This window comes from Rhinoraja longicauda, chromosome 7 (genome assembly GCF_053455715.1).
Source record: "Rhinoraja longicauda isolate Sanriku21f chromosome 7, sRhiLon1.1, whole genome shotgun sequence".
In the NCBI taxonomy this organism is placed as follows: domain Eukaryota; kingdom Metazoa; phylum Chordata; class Chondrichthyes; order Rajiformes; family Arhynchobatidae; genus Rhinoraja; species Rhinoraja longicauda.
This window is the reverse complement of record NC_135959.1, coordinates 40,123,138-40,145,769: the sequence shown is the minus strand read 5'-3', so window position 1 is coordinate 40,145,769 and position 22,632 is coordinate 40,123,138. Positions and strand designations below refer to the sequence as shown.

Genomic DNA, 22,632 nt, shown 5'->3' with positions numbered 1-22,632 from the left:
GGTGTATGAAATCATGATGGGAATCGATAGGGTAGATGTACAGTCTCTTGCCCAGATTAGGGGAATTGTGAACCAGAGGTCATAGTTTTAAGGTATAGGGAGAAAGATTTAATAGGAATCTGAGGGGTAGCTTTTTCACACAAAGGATGGTGGGTGTATGGAACAAGCTGCCAGAGGAGGTAGTTGAGGCAGGGGCAATTGCAACATTTAAGAAGCAATTAGACAGGTACATGAGTAGGACAGGTTTGGAGGCATATGGGCCAAATGCATGGAGGTGGGACTTGTGTAGATGGGACATGTTGGTTGATGTGGGCAAATTCGGCCGAAGGGCCTGTTTCCACGCTGTACGACTCTATGACCCTATTAAATTTGCAGCAACGTCTCATCTACAGAAATTAATTACAAGACGTCTACATTTATGAATGTACAAAAAACATTTCAGGTTGGATCCCTTTTTCAGACCTGACCCAAAACGTCACCTATCCTTTTACTCTAGAGATGCTGCCCAACCCGCTGAATTACTCCAGCAATTCGCGTTTATCTTTGGTATAAATCAGCATCTGTAGTTCTTTGTTTCTACAAATTGAGTATAGAAGTCGGGAGGTCATATTACAGTTGTATAAGACATTGGTGATCCCACGTTTAGAGTATTGTGTTCAGTTTTGGTCACCCTGTTATAGGAAAGATGTTGTTGAGCTGGAATGGGTGCTGAAAAGATTTACGAGGATGTTGCCAGGACCTGAGGGCCTGAATTATAGGGAGAGATTGGGCAGGCTAGGACTTTATTCCTTGGAGTGTAGGAGGATGATGCATAATTTAATAGAGGTGTACAAGATCATGAGAGGAATAGATTGGGTAAGGAGCTATGGAGCGAGCTGCCGGAGGAGGAGTTTAGGTATCACAACATACTATCACAACATTTAAGGAACTTTTGGAACCAGTACATGGGTTGTTTGATGGGTTTAGAGGGATAAGGGCCAAACCCAGGCAGGTGGGACTAGTGCTCATGGGGCATGTTGGTCTTGCATGGGCAAGTTGGGCTGACGGGCTTGTTTCCGTGCTGCATGACTATAACACTACACCAATATCATAGTTCTACTCATCTAATTTGCTTCTTTCCCTTTTAGTTTCCTTCACTCAGACCGGTCTTTGTCTAAGTTTCTCAACACCCCAGAAAGTCTGAGATAGAGTGGATGTGGAAAGGATGATTCGACTGGTGGGAGAGTCTAGGACCAGAGGGCACAGCCACAGAATAAAAGGACATACCTTTAGGATGGAGATGAGGAGAAATGTATTTAGCCAGAGGGTGGTGAATCTGTGCAATTCATTATCACAGATAGCAGTGGAGGCCAAGACTTTGGGTGTTATTAAAGCAAAGATGAACAAATTCTTGATTAATGTGGCATAGTGGCACAGCAGTAGATTTGCTGCCTTACAGTGCCGGAGACCCATCTTCAATCCTGATTATGGGTGCAGTCTGTGTGGAGTTTATATGTTCTCCATGTGACTACATGGATTTTCTTCGGGTAGTCCGGTTTCCTCCCACATCCCAAAGACATGCAGGTCTGTAGGTTAATTGGGTTTGGTAAAATTGTAAATTGTTCCGAGTGTGTAGGATAGTGTTAGTGAACAGGTGATCGGCATGGACTTGGTGGTTTGAAGTGCCTGTTTCTGCACTATATCTCCAAAATTTAAACTCTGAGGTCCAAACTCTAATGCTATATAAAAAGGACTAGAATATTTTGCATTTTCTGCTCTTATACAAATGATTGAGTCATGCAGCTCTGAAACAGGTCCTTTGGTCCATGCCGACCAAGATGCCCCATCTCAACTAGTCCCACCTTCCCGCATTTGGTCCATATCCCTCAAAACCTTTCCAGTCCAAGTGTCCTTTAAATGGTGTTATAGTACCTGCCTCAACCAGCTGCTCTGGCAGCTCGATCTCTATACCCACCACCTTCTGAGTGAAAAAAGTTGCTCTCCAGGTTTCTATTCAATCTTGCCACTCTCACCTTGAACCCGTGTTTAATTAGTTAACAGGTTTCGTTTCTTTTAAAGTTGTCCAACACCTACTATGGGACACATTTTTTATTACTGAAAAAATAATTCCTAATTTACACGTGATGGGTTCACAACAATTAAATGGTAAATCTGCTATTATCATGGTATTTCTAGGATTCTTATTGCCCGTCTACTCACACACACCTCGATCCGTGACCATATCACCCCCGTCCTTTATAAACTCCACTGGCTCCCCATCCCCCAGAGAATCCAGTACAAAATCCTCCTCATAACCTACAAAGCCCTCTATAACCTGGCCCCATCCTACCTGACCGACCTCCTCCACAGGCACACTCCCACCTGCACCCTCCGCTCTGCCGCTGCCAATCTCCTATCCCCCCACATCCGGACTAAACTCAGATCCTGGGGGGACAGGGCTTTCTCCATCGCTGCTCCCACCCTATGGAACTCACTACCCCAAACCGTTAGAGACTCCCCCACACTCACCACATTCAAAACATCGCTGAAGTCTCACCTGTTCAGTACTGCCTTCAACCACTGAAGGTCACCTCACCTTCTGTCTCCTTTCTCTGTTCATTTATTTATTTACTTATTTATCTATTTATTCATTTCCCTATGTTCTCAAAATCTCTGTAAAGCGTCTTTGAGTATATGAAAAGCGCTATATAAATAAAATGCATTATTATTATTATTATTATTTAATATTGATATGAAGCCATCAACTAACGTTGTTAATGGATTATTACTGTCACATGTACCGAGATACTGCGAAAAACAGTTTTGCGTGCTGTCCAGACTAGTTATGCCATACACAAATCCAATCAAGCCATACACAAGTAAAAGAACTAGTGCAAAGAGAAAAATACCAGAGTGCAGAATATATAGTGTTACACCATTATTGTGTGACCGTAACAAAGACAATGTCCGACATTCGCAATGCGGAACGGGTGAATCAGATAGTACCCTAGCTTATGGAAGGACCTTTCAGAAGCCTAATAACAGAGGGGAAGAAGCTGTTTCTGAGTCTGGTGGTGCGCACTTTCAAGCTTCTGTACCTTCTGCTGAAAGGGAGCAGAGAGAAGAAGGAATGACTGGGGTGGGAAAGGTCTTTGATTATGTTGACTGCTTTTCCGAGGCAGCGCAATGTGTAGATGGAGCTGCTGGTGAGGAGCCTGGTCTGTGTGACGATAATGAGGTAGGTTGGAAGATCAGGACTGCACAACATCTTATGGGACGTCCATTCAGTGGATGATAGCAGTGCAGAAGAAGCTGTTCCTGAACCTTTCACACCCCAGTCATTCCCACTTCTCCCCGCTGCCATCATGCAGAAGATACAGAAGCTTGAAAGCATGCACCAGCAGATTCAGGAACAGCTTCTTCCCCTCGGTTATCAGGCTTCTGAACAGATGTCCCAATCTTCCAACCTACCACATTGTGGAAGTTAAACTTTTTCTGTAATACAATAACCCTGTAATCTATATTCTTCACTCTGGTATTTTTCTCTCTGCACTAGCTGTGGTATTTGTAAAGGCTTGATTGTACTCATGCATAACATGATTTGACTGGATAGCACACAAACAAAAGCCTTTCACTGAATCTTAGTACATGTGACAGTAATAAAGTACCAATACCAAAAGTTGAATAGCAGTAATCTACTTGTAAAAATTCCAAATCATACACCTGAAAGTATGTTTGGAATGAGTTGCCAGAGGAAGGAGTTGAGGCAGATACGACAACAACATTTAAAAGGCATATGGTAAATCTTTAAAAACTCTTAAAATAGATAATGATGGAAATACATTGCAGAACTATTGATCCTCTGGTATTTTTCAACAGTTTACTACCTGAAATATTAAAATATTTTCTGTTCATGTGCGATCCACCTGTGGTTATTTCAGTGCATGGAGTCATAGTCATACAGCACAGAAACAGGCCCCTCAGCCCAACTTGTCCATGCTGTCATCTATGCCAATCCCACCTGCATGTGTTTCGCCCATATCCATCTAAACCTTTCCCATCCATGTACCTGTCCAAATGTCTTTTAAATGTTGTTATAGTACCTGCCTCAACTACCTCTTCTGGCATCTTGTTCCATATACCCACCACCCTCTGAGTACCTGTCCAACTGAAAAGAGTCATGGTGCTACTCGGACACGGTGGCACAGCGTGTAGAGTTGCTGCCTCACAGCGCCAGAGACCTGGGTTCGATCCTGACAACAGATGCTGTCTGTACGGAGTTTGTACGTTGTCCCTGTGACCACGTGGGTTTTCTCCCGGTGCTCCGGTTTCTTCCCACATCCCAAAGACATGTGGGTTTGTAGTTTAATTGGCTTCTGTAAATTGTTCCTAGTGTGTACGGAGTGGATGAGAAAGTGGGATAACAGAGAACTAGTGTGCCCCGTCAGTCTGAAGAAGAGTCTCGACCCAAAACGTCACCCATTCTTTCTCTCCTAAGATGCTGCCTGAGCCGCTGCCTTACTCCAGCATTTTGTGTGCATGGGTGACCACTGGTCGGCGTGGACTCAGTGGGAAGGGCCTGTTTCAATAGACAATAGACAATAGACAATAGGTGCAGGAGTAGGCCATTCAGCCCTTCGAGCCAGCACCGCCATTCAATGCGATCATGGCTGATCACTCAATCAGTACCCCGTTCCTGCCTTCTCCCCATACCCCCCTCACTCCGCTATCCTTAAGAGCTCTATCCAGCTCTCTCTTGAAAGCATCCAACGAACTGGCCTCCACTGGCCTCCACACCTGGCCTCCACTGGCCTCCACGAACTGGCCTCCACACCTTCACCACTCTCTGACTGAAAAAGTTCTTCCTCATCTCCGTTCTAAATGGCCTACCCCTTATTCTTAAACTGTGGCCCCTTGTTCTGGACTCCCCCAACATTGGGAACGTTTCCTGCCTCTAATGTGTCCAATCCCCTAATTATCTTATATGTTTCAATAAGATCCCCCCTCATCCTTCTAAATTCCAGTGTATACAAGCCCAATCGCTCCAGCCTTTCAACATACGACAGTCCCACCATTCCGGGAATTAACCTAGTGAACCTACGCTGCATGCCCTCCATAGCAAGAATATCCTTCCTCAAATTTGGAGACCATAACTGCACACAGTACTCCAGGTGCGGTCTCACCAGGGCCCGGTACAACTGTAGAAGGACCTCTTTGCTCCTATACTCAACTCCTCTTGTTATGAAGGCCAACATTCCATTGGCTTTCTTCACTGCCTGCTGTACCTGCATGCTTCCTTTCATTGACTGATGCACTAGGACGCCCAGATCTCATTGAACTCCCCCTCCTCCTAACTTGACACCATTCAGATAATAATCTGCCTTTCTATTCTTACTTCCAAAGTGAATAACCTCACACTTATCTACATTAAACTGCATCTGCCATGTATCCGCCCACTCACACAACCTGTCCAAGTCACCCTGCAGCCTTATTGCATCTTCCTCACAATTCACACTACCCCCCAGCTTAGTTTCCATACTGTATCTCTAAACTAAACTAAACAAAACATCAAGAACAGCACCAAACACTTGTGCCTTAAAAATACAAACAATGGAAAGACATTTGAAGTTTACATTTCCTCATTGTGTCACGCTTCCTGAATTTGTAAATAAAACAAAATAATTGAAAGCTAACTTTGGTTTTTTTATCCAGTCAAAGTCTCTCATATATTTGTGGAATGAAGTGTATTACTAATATATAGAATGACTGCGGCACGGTGGCCCAGACCCGGGTTTGATCTTGACTAATGGGTGTTGTCAGTACAGAGTTTGTACGTTCTCCCTGTGACCTCCTGGGTTTTCTCCGGGTGCTCCGGTTTCCTTCCACCCAAAGACGTACAGGTTTGTAGGTTCATTTGCTTCTGTAAATTGTAAATTGCCCCTAATGTGTAGAATAGCGCTAATGTAGAGGGTGATTGCTGCTCGACGCAAACTCGGTGGGCCGAAGGGCCTGTTTCTGAGCTGTTTCTCCAAAGTCTAAAGACAGCTCACTGATGCTATCAGTGTCATGTGGTGGGGGGAGTTCCTAGCATGCTGCTTATTTGTGAATGGTACATAAACTGAACCACAACAAAATTATCTATCATTTACTGACATTATCACACTGCCTCAAATACACTTACCACAGTTCAGAAAGCTTCCCGTTATCTATGTTATGTCAAACCTGTTCAAGGTGTAACCATAATCAAAAAAATGGCCAAGATCATAGAACAGTATTGTTAAAGTACAAGAACAGAAAACTGTCTTGAACATCGAACATGGAATAGTACAGCAGAGGGACAGGCCCTTCTACCCACAGTGTTCGTGCTGAACAAATCTCCTCTGCTTGCACATGATCCATATCCCTCCATTCCCTGCATATCCATGTGCCTATCTAAAAGCCTCTTAAATGCCACTCTTATTTCTGCCTCCACCACCACCCCTGGCAGCACTTTCCAGGCACTTACCACCATCTGTGTAAAAAAAAACTTGGCCTGCACATCTCCTTTAAACTTTGCCCCTCTTACATTAAAGCTATGCCCTCTAGTTTTTGACAATTCCACTCTGGACATCTCCGTTAATGCCCAAATTACGATCTGAAGTTCTCGCATCCTTTTGAACATCAAAAAGCAACAATTATGTAATTCCATCTTTTTTTTTAGGAATCTAAACATAGTCAAAATTTTAGATGGTGGATAATTACCGAGGCCTCATATTTGCTAATAATATTTTTGGCTCCTGTTAGAATATCCACATGCTGCCATTAATTTTGCTTTTAAATCATCTGTAATATTTCACTTATTTTTCTTTATATATACTGAACTTTTTTTGTTTTTTGGGGTTTTACAGAGTAATATGTTGACATATCTGTTGTGCTGCTGCAAGTAAGAATTTCATTGTTCCGTTTCAGGACTTATGACCATAAAACACTCATGACTATAAATGGACTAACGATGGCCTCTCCACAACATATAATATAAACTAACCCCCTTCTCACAAGCAAGCTTGTTTGAAGAAGGGTCTCGACTTGAAACGTCACTCATTCCTTCTCTCCAGAGATGCTGCCAGTCCCGCTGAGTTACTCCAGCATTTAGTGTCCATTGTGGTCATGTAAAACTGGATGTGGGTAGATTCGGTTTCTGATCCAGACTTTTCCTATTTCGCCTCTGTTACATCCCACTTGCAAAAGGAAGTTAAGATTCTACCCAGTTACTGCCTCCCTGAATGAAATATTAAATCACAATATAACATGATGAAGGAACCACGTCACAAGATTACTCAACATCTGTTTAAGTCTGGCTCCAACCTTGAGGAATGCAGTGGGTTAGGCAGCATCTGTGGAGGGAATGGGCAGATGCCAATTCGAGTTGGGACCCTTCTTCAGACTCGAGAAGGCTCCTGACCTGAAACGTTGTCTGTCCCCATACCCTCCACAGATGCTGCCAGACCCGCTGAGTTCCTCCTGCTCAAAATTTCATCATCTGCAGTTCCTTGTGTCTCCATTTAAGGTCTTGCTTCTTATTCCTTCTGCCATAAAATTCTTACGAGACCAACCATGGGGGAAAAGTGAGATTCTTTTGCATTCATTAAACTTCCTATAAAAATGGAAACTCCTATTTATATTTATAACTATAAAAGCCACCTAGTACCAGTTCAGCATAAAAGTCAACTCATATCTGCTTTGCTTGTTGCTGACATAAACTGTATTAATCTATGGAAATTAAGGAGCGTTCTGAATATATCTCTACATACAAAGCAATCTTTCCTCAGTTCATCAGGACAGGACAGTTTTTTCCCAGCTGTTATCAGGCAACCGAACCATCCTATCAACAACTAGAGAGCGGTCCTGAGCTACCATCTATCTCATTGGAGACCCTCGGACTCTCTTTGATCGGACTTTACTGGACTATATCTTGCACTAAACATTATTCACCATTATTTCTTTTGTTATGTATCTGTACACTGTGGACGGCTCGATTGTAATCGTGTATTGTCTTTTCGCTGACTGGTTAGCACGCAACAAAAAAGCATTTCACTGTACCTCACTCGGTACACGTGACAATAAACTAAGCTCACAAATTAATGAGCTGTTATGTTTTCTACGGGTTTTACTCATTGTTTATCTCTCTCTGTGTGGCTGGGAAATGGAAGGCGGAAGACGGTAAGCAGTGGGCGACGAAATTCAAGATTCTTTGGATTTCAATCAAGCTCGCTACAGAATTGGAGTCCATGTTTCTGGGGAAGAGTTTGAACGGTTAATAATTATTGATACTTACTGCTATCACAGACACCCCGGCTGAGGTGTTGTTGGGCTTGGGGCCTGTGTTGAAGTGTTTCTTTAACTTTCCAGTTACGGAAAGCTGGTACTCATTCTCTGGTAACCCATCGTCCTAAATCAAGAGAATCAAAAACGAGGATTCATTCAAAGAAAATAACTGTTTTTACGGACATATTGTAACATTACAATATATTATATACAGTGCCCTCCATAATGTTTGGGACAAAGGCCCATCATTTATTTATTTGCCTCTGTACTCCACAATTTGAGATTTGTAATAGAAAAAAACCACATGTGGTTAAAGTGCACATTGTCAGATTTTAATAAAGGCCATTTTTATACATTTTGGTTTAGGGAGTATGGGGAGAGGGCAGGAACAGGGTACTGATTGTGGATAATCAGCCATGTTCACATTGAACGACCGAATGGGCTACTCCTGCACCTATTGTCTATTGTCCATTGTAAAAGCTTTTCACTGTACCTCGGGACACGTGACAATAACATAAACTCGTAATATATTATAATATAATATACCCGTGGTGGGGGGCTGCCGAGATCGAAGGGGAACCCGGCGAGAGGGGCCAGGGGGAGTGGGGGGTGGGGGGGCCTGCTGCCACGTGCGGTGACAGACCTGGTTCATCGCTGTGAGGAAATAAGACAAACTTTTTATAAGTCTGTCAGCACAGAAACGTGGCGACTCTTTGTGTTCTCCCTCGATACGGTTTGCTGTATGATTTTACTGGGCTGTATGCAACAACAAAGAATCTCACCGTACCTAGGTATATGTGACAATAAAGTAACTATGAATTGAATTACTGCAATTTGAGGATATTGCCAGGACTTTGAGGGCCAGAGCTACAGGGTTGCGGTTGGGCAGGCTGGGACCTTATTATTTGGAGCACAGGAGGATGAGTTGTATGGAGTTGTATGAATAATGGAGTTGTATAAAATCATGAGGGTAATAGCTAGGGTGAATGTATTTTTACCCAGGGTAAGGGAATCCATAAGCAGAGGGCATAGGTTTTAGGTGAGAGGGGAAAGATTTAATAGGAACCTGAGGGGTAACTTTTTCACTCAGCGGATGGTGGGTGTATGGAATGAGCTGCCAGAGGAGGTAGTTGAGGCAGGTACTATAACAACATTTAAAAGACATTTGGACAGGTACATGGATTGGAACGTTTTAGAGGGATAGGGAGCAACATTGGCAGGTGGCACTGCCTCAATTACAAGGATGTCCTTCCTCAAATTAGGAGACCAAAACTCTACACAATACTCCAGATGTGGTCTTACCAGGGCCCTATACAACTGCAGAAGAACCTCTTTACTTCTATATTGAAATCCTCTCATTATGAAGGCCAACATGCCATTAGCTTTCTTCACTGCCTGCTGTACCTGCACGCCAACTTTCAGTGACTGGTGTACAAGGACACCCAGGTCTCGCTGCCTTACCTAACCTGACACCATTGAGATAATAATCTGCCTCCTTGTTTTTGACACCAAAGTGGATAACCTCACATTTATCTACATTATACTGCATCTGCCCACTCACTCAACCTGTCCAGGTCACCCTGCAACCTCCTAACGTCCTCTTCACAGTTCACACTGCCACCCAGCTTTGTGTCATCTGCAAACTTGCTGGAGTTACTTCTAATTCCTTTCTCCAAATCATTAATATATATGGTGAATAGTTGTGGCCCCAACACCGAGCCTTGCGGCACTCCACTCGCCACTTTCTGCCATTCTGAAAAGGACCCGTTTGCTCCTACTCTTTGCTTCCTGTCTGCCAACCATTTCTCTATCCATGTCAAGACTCAACCCCCAATGCCATGTGCTCTAATTTTGCTCACCAATCTCCTGTGTGGGACCTTTGATAAGGCTTTCTGAAAGTCCAGATACACTAGATCCACTGGCTGACTTTTAGGTTGAGACCCTTCTTCAGACTGAGAGTCAGGGGAGAGGGAAACTAGAAATATGGAACTGAGAATGTAAGGTGTGAAAACGACAGATCAAAGCAGATGTTGATCAAGGAAATGTAGGATGGTTCATTGTTGACTATGGGGAAGATGACAATGAGGCATACAAACAGTAAAATTAATCAGGACAGTGAAATTACATGGATTTCTCTAATTTTCTCCAGAGATGCTGCCTGACCTGCTGAGTATAGTTTAGTTTAGCTTCAAGATACAGCACAGAATCAGGTGCTTCGGGCCACTGAGCCCATGCCAACCAGCGATCCCCGGACACTAACACTATCCTACACACACGAGGGACAATTTATTATTATTTAACTGAAGCCGAATTAACCTACAAACCTGCACATCTTTGGAATGTGGGAGAAAACTGGAGGACCCTGGGAAAACCCGCGTGGTCACAGGGAGAACGTACAAACTCCATACAGACAGCTCCAGTAGTTAGGATATAACTTGGGTCCCTGGCGCTGCAAGGCAGCAACTCTACCACTGTGCCACCATGCTGGATCTTGCCCCTCAATTGACACAATTATTGAGCTACCTGTCCCTTCAGCCAATATGAGGAAATATATTTCAATCATAAAACTGAAGTGAGTCATTCTACCGAAGCCACCACTAAGATATATATAAGAAAATAACTGCAGATGCTGGTACAAATCGAAGGTATTTATTCACAAAATGCTGGAGTAACTCAGCAGGTCAGGCAGCATCTCAGGAGAGAAGGAATGGGCGACGTTTCGGGTCGAGACCCTTCTTCAGACTGATGTCAGGGATCACAGAGGGGGAGCAGCGAGAGAGCATGTTGCTAAACTCTCATCGAAGAGAGGAGGAGAACTTCTTCAAAGTGGACATAAGATAGCTCAGAAGGGCATAATGGACAATCAGTAATCGAGACTTACATTTACCCAGGGATGATCCAGTAACTGCTGTGCAGAATATCGATGTTCTATGTCGACCTGAAGCATCATGGTGATAAGATCCTGAAAATAAAATCCATCTGGATCATTACATGCTTTCTTGCAAAGATTAAGAAGAATTATTTTCCTTATGTATCTACACACCTTAAATGGATTGATTGTAATCATGTATTATCTTTATGCTGACTGGTTAGCATGCAAAAAAAACTTTTGACTGTACATCAGCACATGTGATAATGAACTAAACTGACTGAACTGAACTTGATGGGTGTGGAAATCATCAGTAAGCAATCATTCCTCACTCCAACATAACAGATCTGCTATTATTCATAATGAGACTCCCTGGGGGAGTCCAGAACCAGGGGTCACAGCTTAAGGATAAGGGGGAAGTCTTTTAGGACCGAGATGAGAAAACATTTCTTCACACAGAGAGTGGTGAGTCTGGGGAATTCTCTGCCACAGAAGGTAGTTGAGGCCAGTTCATTGGCTATATTTAAGAGGGAGTTAGATGTGGCCCTTTTTGTTAAAGGGATCAGGGGGTATGGAGAGAAGGCAGGTACAGGCTACTGAGCTGGATGATCAGCCATGATCATATTGAATGGCGGTGCAGGCTCGAAGGGCAGAATGGCCTACTCCTGCACCTATTTTCTATGTTTCTATCTTTCTATGTTTCTATGAGATTCCTTCAGTTTCGAAAGAGAATTACATTTGATTCTACTCAACAATGGCATCATTTGTGTTCCATCAGCCGCACTTTAGTCGTGGAAACAGGGACCTCGGCCCAACTTGCACACACTGACCAACATGCCCCATCAATACTAGTCCCACTTGCCTGCGCTTGGACCATATCCCTCTAAACCTATCCTATCCATGTATCTGTCCAATCATCTCTTAAACGTAATACTGCCTACCTCAACTACCTCCAGCAACTCATTCTATACATTCACCACCCTTTGTGTAAAGACGTCAGTTTACAGTTAGTTTGGGGCGGCAGAGTGGTGCAGCGATAGAGCTGCTGCCTCACAGCACCAGAGACCTGGGTTCGATCCTGACTACAGGGGTTGTCTGTATGGAGTTTGTGCGTTCTCCTTATGACTGGCATGGGTTTTCTCCGGGAACTTCCAGTATCCTCCCACACTTCAAAGATGTACAGGTTTGTAGGTTAATTGGCTTGGTATAAATGTAAATTGGCCCTAGTGTGTGTGAGATAATGTTACTGAGCGGGGATCGCTGGTCGGCATGGACTGAGTGGGCCGAAGAGCCTGTTTCCACATTGTATCTTTAAACTAAAATAAACTAAACGGAATAATTTAGTTTAGAGATACAGCGCGGAAACAGGCCCTTCGGCCCACCAAGTCCACACTAACCAGTGATCCCCGTATGCTAACTCTATCTTACACACTAGGGATAATTTTGCAATCTTTACCAAAGTTAATTAACCTACAAACCTTAGAGTGTGGGAGGAAACCAGAGTACCAAGAGAAAACCAATGCTCACATGGAGAACGTACAAACTCCGTACGACAGCTCCCCTTAGTCAGGATTGAAACCGGGTCTCTGGTGCTGTAAGGCAGCAACTCTACAGCTGTGCTACTGTGCTGTCCTGTTTACCAAGATTTGAAATTCTGTTCAGAATGTATTATCTCAGCCAGTTAAATTTGATATAATTACCAATGGCAACACGTTACATTTATTTTACCCAGAGCATTTACATCCTGTCCTTTATTATAGATAAACATTTTGGAAATCAGTATTAAATCCAGTCGGGCCAAAGGAAAGTCTGGTTTTGTATCCAGATAAATGAATGTAATCAGATTAATTATTGATTTATGATCACATCAGTGTCACCCCCATCATGGGATCAGTAATCATCCTGGGAAAATGTGAAACAGCCACATTATCCCACTCGCTCCTGAACTCTCGGCTCTCACTTAAATCAATGATGTTTGCACTGAACTCTCCCATCAATTATTAATCAGCATAATGCTGCACCATGCAATATTAAAATACAATAATAATACTTCTTGTAAATGGTTCGGGGACATTTCTGCTTGTCAGTTTTTCTGAGGTGAGCGTAGTTCTTGAATTAAATAGTTCATAAGTCAGAGGAGCAGAATGAGGTCATTCAGCCCATCGAGTCTACTCTGCCATTCAATCATGGCCATTTATTTTTTCCTCTCAATCCCAATCTCCTGCCTTCTCCCTATAGCCTTTGACATCCTTACCGATCAAGAACTTATCAATTTCTGTTTTAAAAATACCAAATGACAGCTAGGGTTGCCAACTGTCCTGTATTAGCCGAGACATCCCGTATTTTGGGCGAAATTGGTTTGTCCCGTACGGGATCGCCCTTGTCCCGTATTAGGCCCGGGGGACGCTGTGGGCCTGGACACTGTAGGAAAAAAACTGCAGATGCTGGTTAAAATCGAAGGTAGACAGAAAATGCTGGAGTAACTCAGCGGGAAGGGCAGCATCTCAGGTAGAGAAGGAATGGGTGACGTTTCGGGTCGAGACCATTCTTCAGACTGAAGTTGGTTTTTTTTAAACTAAAATACTTTATTTCTGAGTGTTGTTTTGCACAAACCAACCTTACCCTTCCCTCCCCACCCTCTCCCCAGCCCTACGACAGTCCCGACTGAGTTTAAACGGCCCCTGTAACACACGGCTCAGTTTGGGCACGGCGATCTGTGGGCTCGTCTTGGTCCCCGGCGCTGTGCGGGCCGCTCCGTCTCACCGGTCACTCCGCACTCCGTCCCGGCTCAGTGACACTTCCGGTCCGGGCTTCGGCTTCTCCTGCGGCCACTCCACCTCTTGTTCCTGGAGGGCCCCTGACGAAGCCCCAGTCCATACTGATGGGATGCCCGGCCGCTCCGACCCATTCAAACCCTCCATGGCCGCCTTCGCCTCCTTGTAGGTCTCATACTCCACCAGAGCGTAGCCCTTGATTTAGCCGGTGGGCCGGTCCAGGTTGAGGTGGAGCTTCTTGATCTCACCGTACTTGGCAAACTTGTCGTGGATGTCCTCCTCGGTGGCTTCCTCATGGACCCTGGTCACAAACAGGATCCACCCCTCCACCCAGCGTTGAGGGCGTGGCTCGTCACCGTCTTGCTCCACGGAGATGTAGTCTTCTCGCAGCCTGGATCAAGCGCCTTCCTCGGAGCCAAATCCTCGCCTCTTCCTCTTCTTCAGTTTGTGGATACTTTTGTCGCCCTCGTCGTCCATGGCGAAGTCCTTGCTGCTCGCCTCATGGAGGTCCAGCAGAAGATGGGTGACGTTTCGGGTCAAGACCCTTCTTCAGACTGAGGATGGATCTCGACCCGAAACGTCACCCATTCCTTCTCTACCGAGATGTTGCCTGACCCGCTGAATTACTCCTGCATTTTGTGTCTACCTCCAGACAGTGTAGGCCCGGAGGCTCACGCGCCGCCTAACGGAGGTTGTGTAGCAACCCGCCTCCCGGCCCGGCTGGCCGCCATTGGTGGAGTGGGAGCACATGGCCGCTGGCTGGGTGAGATCACATGGGGCGCAGAGCAGTGACGTCACCTGGTCCCGTATTTGCGAGTGAGGAAGTTGGCAACCCTATCCACAGCCATCTGTGGCAATGAATTCCACAGATTCACCACCCTCTGCCTGAAGAAATTCCTTGATAATCACATATATCAAGGCGATAGTTTGACCTGAGCTTTCCCGGAGCAAAATGAAACCACATTAATGGAACAGGAACAGACCCTTTGGCTCACAATGTCCATGCTCACCCTGATGCCAAGTGAAACTAATATCCTCTGCCTGCCATTGATCCATATCCCTGCATTCCTAGCATATTCATGTGCCTATCTAACAGCCTCTAACACACCATTATCGTATCTGCCTCCGCCAGCACCCCTGGCAGTGGGTTCAACCATTCGTTTACACTGATCCAATCCAATTTTATTCTCTCCATATTGTTATCAACCTGCCCCAGATTCTACCTCTCAAATCCACTCCATGGGCAATTTACCGAGGCAAATCAATTTACAAAACCGCATCTCTTTGGGATGTGGGAGGATATTGGAGAAAATCCATACGGTCATGGGGAGAACGTATAAACTCCTCACAAACAGCACCCGAGGTCAGGATCGAACCTGGGTCTCTGGCGCTGTAAGGCAGCAACTCTACCCACTGCGCCACAGGGGCTGCCACTACATTAAAAGGCCAGCACTGGCATTTGATCAAAGTGTCATCTATCTGCTCTGCGTACCTCTTCGAGATTTCACTGCACAGTAGACAACTAATGGCATTCAACTTTTGCCTCAAAAAGATTTATGAGCAAACATTTTGAAGCACTAAAACTGTTAAAACACTTTGAAACCAAAACCTACTGTGCCTAGTTTTTGCCAACAAATACTCTATATATAGTCTTCTAGGTAGTTTAATCATCTTTAACCTTCATAACCTTGGAACAGGCACAAGGTTGCTTTTATTGATGATAATTAAACACTCGAATCTTCGATGAGATAATATTGCATCTGGTGTAAAATCAAGGAGATGCAGATGCTGGTTAATCCACAAAAGGACACAAAGTGCTGGAGTAACAGCAGGCCAGGCAGCATCTCTGGAGAACATGGATAGATGTATCTGATCTTTGACAGTGCAGTATGTGACAGCATACAGGAGCTCATCTTACATGTTTTGACTTCAGTATGTTTGGAAGTCAGTTTTAGCTTTGTTTAGAGATATAGCACAGAAACAGGCCATTCGGCACACCAAATCCAACCAGTGATTCCAGTATGCTAACACTACACTGCACACTAGGGACAATTTACAATTTTCACCACAGCCAATTAACCTACAAACCTGTACCTCTTTGGGGTATGGGAGGAAACCGGAGTACCTGAGAAAACGTAAGCGGTCACAGGGAGAATGTACAAGCTCCAGACAGACAGCACCCCATAGTCAGGATTAAACCTGGGTTTTTGGCGCTGTGAAGCAACAACTCTATCGCTGCACCACCATGCAAGCAGACCGTCACATTCACTAGGGTTAATGTTAGCAGATACTCACTTTTGCTGAGTCTGAAATATTTTCCCAGTAGGGAGATGGAAACTCCTGGTGCCCCATCAGTATCTGGTCAAACAGGGCTTCCTGATCATTGCTCTGCCTGCAAAAAACATCAACTTTTATTTAATGCTCCATTTTATATTTTTCTCTGGAAGATCTTAACATATTTATCGCAATAGGATGCCGAAGATACAAATTACTTAATCTAAAGAAGGCACAGTGGTGCAGCGGCCTCACAAAGTCAGATAACCCAATTCGATCCTAACTTTGGGTGCTGTCTGTGCGGAGTTTCCACGTTCAAACTATGTGGAGTTTGTATGTTCTCTCTGTGACTGTGTGGGTTTCCTCCAGGTGCACCAGTTTCCTCCCACATCCCAAAGACGTGCTGGTTTTTAAGTCAATTGGCCTCAAATTGCCCCCTTGTGTGGGGGAGTGGATGAGAAACTGGGATAAACAGAACTAGTGTGAATGGGTGATCGATGTTCAGCGTGGATTCGGTGAGCTAAAAACCCATACATCTTTAGGATGTGGGAGGAACGGAGCACCTGGAGGATACCCATGCGGTCACAGGGAGAACCTGCAAACTCCACACAAAGGCCATTTTCCATGTTGTATCTTTTCAATCAATCAAGAACAAGTGACCAACAACAACATCAACTTATGACACAAAGTGCTGGAATAACTCAAGCGGGTCAGGAAGCATCTCTGGAGAACATGGAAAGACATCATTTCAGGTCGGACCTACTCTGCAGATGCCACAGACGGCAGTCATTGGGTATTTTTAAGGCGGAGATTGACAGCCTCTTGATTAGTATGGGTGTCACGGCTTCCGGGGAGAAGGCAGGAGAATGGGGTCGAGAAGGAAAAATAAATCAGCCATGATTGAATAGCAGAATAGACTCAATGGGCCGAACAGCCTAATTCTGCTCCTATGACTTATGAACATGCTCCGAAACGTCACTTATGCATGTTCTCCAGGGATGCTGGCCGATCCACTGAGTTACTCCAGCACTTTGTGTCTTTTATTGTAAAAATCAGCATCTGCAGTTCCTTGTGTCAACATCAAGTTATGGTTCGATGATGATTTTCTACTTTCAATGTGCTCCTCATGTTTTATAAATTGTAAATTTGGGTTTGTTGTTATTCCATTAAAAATAAGGATTATGATCAGCGGGTTGATCATAAGTATGCACAGAAGTGAACTGAGTAGCTAACCATTGAGGGTGTGGAGTGTACCTACCCACGAAATGGAGGGAACCCACATAGCAGGATGTACGTTATCACGCCCGCGGCCCAGATATCTACCCTTCAGACCATATCTACGGAGAAAACCAAAATGCAGAGATTAAAACAACATTTAAGCAGCGGTAAAGCTGTTGCCCTACAGCACTAGAAACCCAGGTTTGATCCTGACTACGGGTGCTGTCTGTGCGGAGTTTGTACATTCTCCTCTGTGACCCTTCCTCCCACATCCCAAAGACGTGCAAATTTGGAGGTTAATTGGCCCTCTGAAAATTGCCCCAAGTGTGCAGAGAGTGGATGAGGTGGGATAACATAGAACTAGTGTGAACAGCTGATCAATGGTCGGGCTGGACTCGGTGGGCCGTAGGGATTGTTTCCATGTTGGATCGCTAAATTAAGTTAAACTAAACTAAAAATACCGATGAATTGGTTAGTCGTTTAAATGAGACACACAAAACGGGACTCGAGCATTCAGTTCCATTGGAATATATGACCTTGTGACAAGGCAAATATATCAGTCCGTTGGCTGAAGGTGTTACATGTACTTAATGGTTATCTACAGTATTTTTTCTCTAAACTAAGAATATATTAGGCGTGTCCATGTGGTACAATACCCAGTTTCTGCGATGATCTCAGGTGCCACATATGTAGGCGTTCCACAGACAGTGTACAAAGGCCCATCAACAACGGTAGCAAGGCCAAAGTCCCCGAGCTTCAGAGATTTGCTTCCATCTTGATGCTCATACACCTGTTGGAACAAAATACAAGGCACTGGTCATTTAGTACACGTCAGCAAGGTGCTGATCTACCACTGATTTTCCAGCAACTGTCCTTTAACCCAGACAAAATCATAAGAGCGCACTTGATGGGAATAGATAGGGTGGATGTACACCCTTGCTGAGAATAGGGCAATGGAGAACCAGAGGACGTAGGTTTAAGGTGAAGGGGGGAAAGATTAAAAAGAGTCTGAGGACTAATTTTTTCATAGGAAGAGTGGTCGGTGAATGGATCAAGTTGCAAGAGGAGGTAGTTGAGGCAGGGACTATCACAACATTTAAGAAACATTTAGACAGTTACATGAAATAGGACAAGTTTAGAGGGATATGAGCCGGTAGGACAAGTGTAGATGGGACCATGTTGGTCGGTATTGGCAAGTTGGGCCGAAGGGCCTGTTTCCACACTGTATGACTGTATGACTCTAGAACTCTAATACACTGATGTAAAGATTCTTCAGCGACATCAATTGATAACCATGATACCAATGGGAACATTCATTCAAAATGGTATTTAACCAATGCAGATTCAATATAGTTGCCTGTAAAATTTCAGTCAACAACTAAGACTAGTTAAATAAAAATCATTTTTATTCAAAGATCAGAGTCCTAGAGTCACATGGCACAGAAACAGGCCCTTCAGCCCCTCGGTACCTGTCTGTATCTTTTAAATGCTGTTTATAGTACCTGCCTCAACTACCTCCTCTGGCAGCATGTTCCATTTACCCACCACCTTCTGTGTGAAAAAGTTGCCCCTCCGGTTCCAATTTAATGTTGCCCCTCTCACTTTAAACCTATGTCCACTGATTTTTGATTCTCATGCCCTGGGTAAAAGACACTGTGCATTCACTCTATCTATTCTCCTGATTATTGCTCAGGCCCTCTAGTCCTGGCAACATCCTTGTAAACCTTCTCTGCACTCTTTCCAAGGAGAAATTCATTCAAAATGTTACATTTAACTGATGCAGATTCAATATTGCCTGTAAAATATCAGTAAACACCTCAGTTCAATTAAGGAAAGTATACACTTGTAATCAAATATTTTTCATTCAAAGATTGATGTTTAATGCACATACATGTAGTTGTATGCCCCCCTCTGGGCCAGTCTCTCTCATCCTCAGACACCCAGGACAGCCTCAGAGTTAAATGTTGGGGCAGCACGGTGGCGCAGCAGTAGAGTTGCTGCCTTGCAGCGCCAAAGACCCAGACTACGGGTGCTGTCTTTTAGGAGTTTGTGCATTCTCCCTGAGACCACTTGGGTGTTCTCCAGGTGCTCCGGTTTCCTCCCACATTCCAAATCATTTATGTTTGTAGGGTAATTGGCTTTGGTAAAATTGTAAATTGTCCCTAGTGTGTTGGATAGTGTTAGTGGACGGGGTGATCGCTAGTCGGCAGGACTCAGTGGGCCAAAGGCCTATTTCCTCTCCGTATCTCTAAAGTCTAAAGTTTCATAATTTTTCATAATCCTCAAATACTTATGTTATTCCGCCAGAAAGAATGCAGAGAAGCTTTACAAGGATGTTGCCAGGAATCGAGGCCCTGAGCTATAGGAAAAGTTGGGCAGACTAGGACTTTATCTTTGGAGCACAGGAGGCTGAGGGTGATCTTACAGAGGTGTATATAATCATGAGTGGAATAGATAGAGTGAATGCAGTCTTTTACTCGGAGATGGGAAATCAAGAACCAGAGGACATAGGTTTCAAAGGTTCAAAGGTACCAAGGTCATTTATTGTCACGTGTACCAATTAAGGTACAGTGATATTCGATTTACCATACAGCCATACTAAAAAAGCTGTACTACACAACTACGTAAAAGTTAACATGAACATCCACCACAGCGGATTCCCACGTTCCTCACTGTGATGGAAGACAATAAAGTTCAATCTCTTCCCTCTTTATTCTCCTGCAGTCGGGCAGTCGGACCATCCGCAGGTGGGGTGATTGAAGCTTCCGCAGCCAGTAATCGAAGCTCCCGCGTCGGAATGGTCAAAGCTCCTGTGGCTTGGAGTTCCCGAAGTTGGTCCCTAACCAGGGACTGCGAGCTCCACGATGTTAAAGTCCGCAGGCTCCCCCGGTTGGAGCTCCAAGGTCGATCCCCTACAGGGACCGCCAGCTCCACGATGCTAAGTCCTGCAAGCTCCTGCGGTTGGAGCTCCCGAAGTTGGTCCCCAGCAGAGGCCATCAACTCCACGATGTTAAGTCCACAGTGCGGACGGAGATATGATACGGAAAAATATTGCATCTCCGTCGAGGTAAGATATTTAAAAAAGGTTCCCCCCAACCCCCCCCCCCCCCCCCCCACGCACATAAAACAACTAAAGAACATTAAAACATACATTTAACACATACTAAAAAACAACAATGAAGGAAAAGGACGAAACAGACTGTTGGCGAGGCAGCCATTACGGATGCCACCCGATGGTACAAGTTTTAAGGTGAGACGGGAAAGATTTAATAGGAACCTGAGGGGCAACTTTTTCATATACATGGCAATGGGTATATGGAACATGCTGCCAGAGGAGGTAGTTGAGGCAGGTACTATTAACAATGTTTAAAATATACTTGGGCAGGTACATGGATAAGCAATGTTTGGAGGGAAATAGACCAAAAGCGGGCAGGTGGGACTGTTGTAGGTGGGGCGTGTTGATTGGCATGGGAAAATTGGCCGAAGGGCCTGTTGCCGTGCTGTTGACACCCATAACTCTTTGTTTTGTGAGTTACTTTACTGCACTTTATTGCAGGTTTTCTTCCTTGCACAATGATAGGAAGAGCTGTGGTGCTCTATTCTCTGGCTTAATATAACAAGCTATTAATAACAAAAAAGTCTGCATGCTAATCACAATTGTTAGTAAAAAATTAGTCCGACTGGGGAACAGAAGCGCCATTACAGATTAAACCACACTCATTAGTTCTGTAATCATTTAACTTAATGGTTCCCTGGCATTGAAATAAGTAACAAACATTTGTTATTTTGACAACTAATTTGAGACTTAATTACCCCATCATTCATCAATGTTCAAATCATACTCTTGATTTGAAGATGAATCCTTTCCCAAAATGTTGCTAATTTGAAGAAGGTTCCCGACCCAGAGTGTTGCCTGTCCATGTTCACCAGACCGCTGCTGGACCTGCTGAGTTACTCCAGGCCTTTTTTTTGTAAACATGGCATCTGCAGTTCTGTGTTTCTACTTTGACGTGTTTTATTTTCCTACTGCTTCAAAAAATTAGTTCTAAAGTTTGTATATTACTGAGTACAATAACAGGAGCAAGTTTGCAAAAAATGAGCATCTAAACTAAGAACGATACTATTGGGTTTAACACGAGGAACTTAATAGGTCATGTCATAAGTGATAGTAATAGAATTAGGCCATTTGGCCCATCGTCTACTCTGCCATTCAATCATGGCTGATCTATCTCTCCCGCCTAACCCCATTCTCCTACCGTCTCCCCATAATCTATGACACCTGTACTAATCAAGAATCAATCTATCTGAGCAATTTGGGCGTGCAGCGTAGGTTTACTAGGTTAATTCCCGGAATGGCGGGACTGTCATATGTTGAAAGACTAGAGCGACTAGGTTTGTATACACTGGAATTTAGAAGGATGAGAGGGGATCTTATCGAAACGTATAAGATTATTAAGGGGTTGGACATGTTAGAGGCAGGAAACATGTTCCCAATGTTGGGGGAGTCCAGTACCAGGGGCCACAGTTTAAGAATAAGGGGTAGGCCATTTAGAACAGAGATGAGGAAAAACTTTTTTAGTCAGAGAGTTGTGAATATGTGGAATTCTCTGCCTCAGAGGGCAGTGGAGGCCAATTCTCTGAATACATTCAAGAGAGAGCTAGATAGAGCTCTTAAGGATAGCGGAGTCAGGGGGTATGGGGAGAAAGCAGGAACGGGGTACTGATTGAGAATGATCAGCCATGATCACATTGAATGGCGGTGCTGGCTCGAAGGGCCGAATGGCCTACTCCTGCACCTATTGTCTATTGTCTAATTCTGCCTTAAAAATATCTACTGACATGGCCTCCACAGCCTTCTGTGGCAAAGAATTCCACATATTCTCCACCCTCAGACTAAAGAAAGTTCTCCTCATCTCCTTCCTAAAATAACGTCCTTTAATTCTGAGGCAATGACCTCTAGCCCTAGACTCTCCCATCAGTGGAAACATCCTCTCCACTTCCACTCTATCCAAGCCTTTCACTATTCCGTATGTTTAAATGAGATCTCCCCTCAATTCTTTTCAACTCCAGCAAGTACAGGCCCAATGCCGACATACGCTCAACATGGGTTAACCTACTAATTCCTGGGATCATTCTTGTAAACCTCCTCTGGACCTTCTCCAGAGCCAGCACATCCTTCCTCAAATATGGTCCCCAAAATTGCTCACAATATTC

The 22,632-nt window shown here is 44.3% G+C and overlaps 1 protein-coding gene across 1 annotated transcript in view; it reads right to left on the bottom strand.

Annotated features, from left to right (window-relative positions):
• Positions 1 to 11,164: 11,164 nt before the first annotated feature.
• The window catches only part of LOC144595184 (serine/threonine-protein kinase DCLK1-like), a 121,908-nt gene continuing 110,440 nt past the window's right edge, over positions 11,165 to 22,632 (bottom strand). Inside the window, exons 12-15 of the mRNA XM_078402345.1 lie at positions 18,075 to 18,208; positions 17,459 to 17,537; positions 16,222 to 16,318; positions 11,165 to 11,245 (exon numbers count right to left, since the gene is read on the bottom strand). Of these exons, the coding sequence (XP_078258471.1) occupies positions 16,307 to 16,318; positions 17,459 to 17,537; positions 18,075 to 18,208 (225 nt within the window). The 3' untranslated portion in view covers positions 11,165 to 11,245; positions 16,222 to 16,306. The remainder of the gene's footprint in view (positions 11,246 to 16,221; positions 16,319 to 17,458; positions 17,538 to 18,074; positions 18,209 to 22,632) is intronic.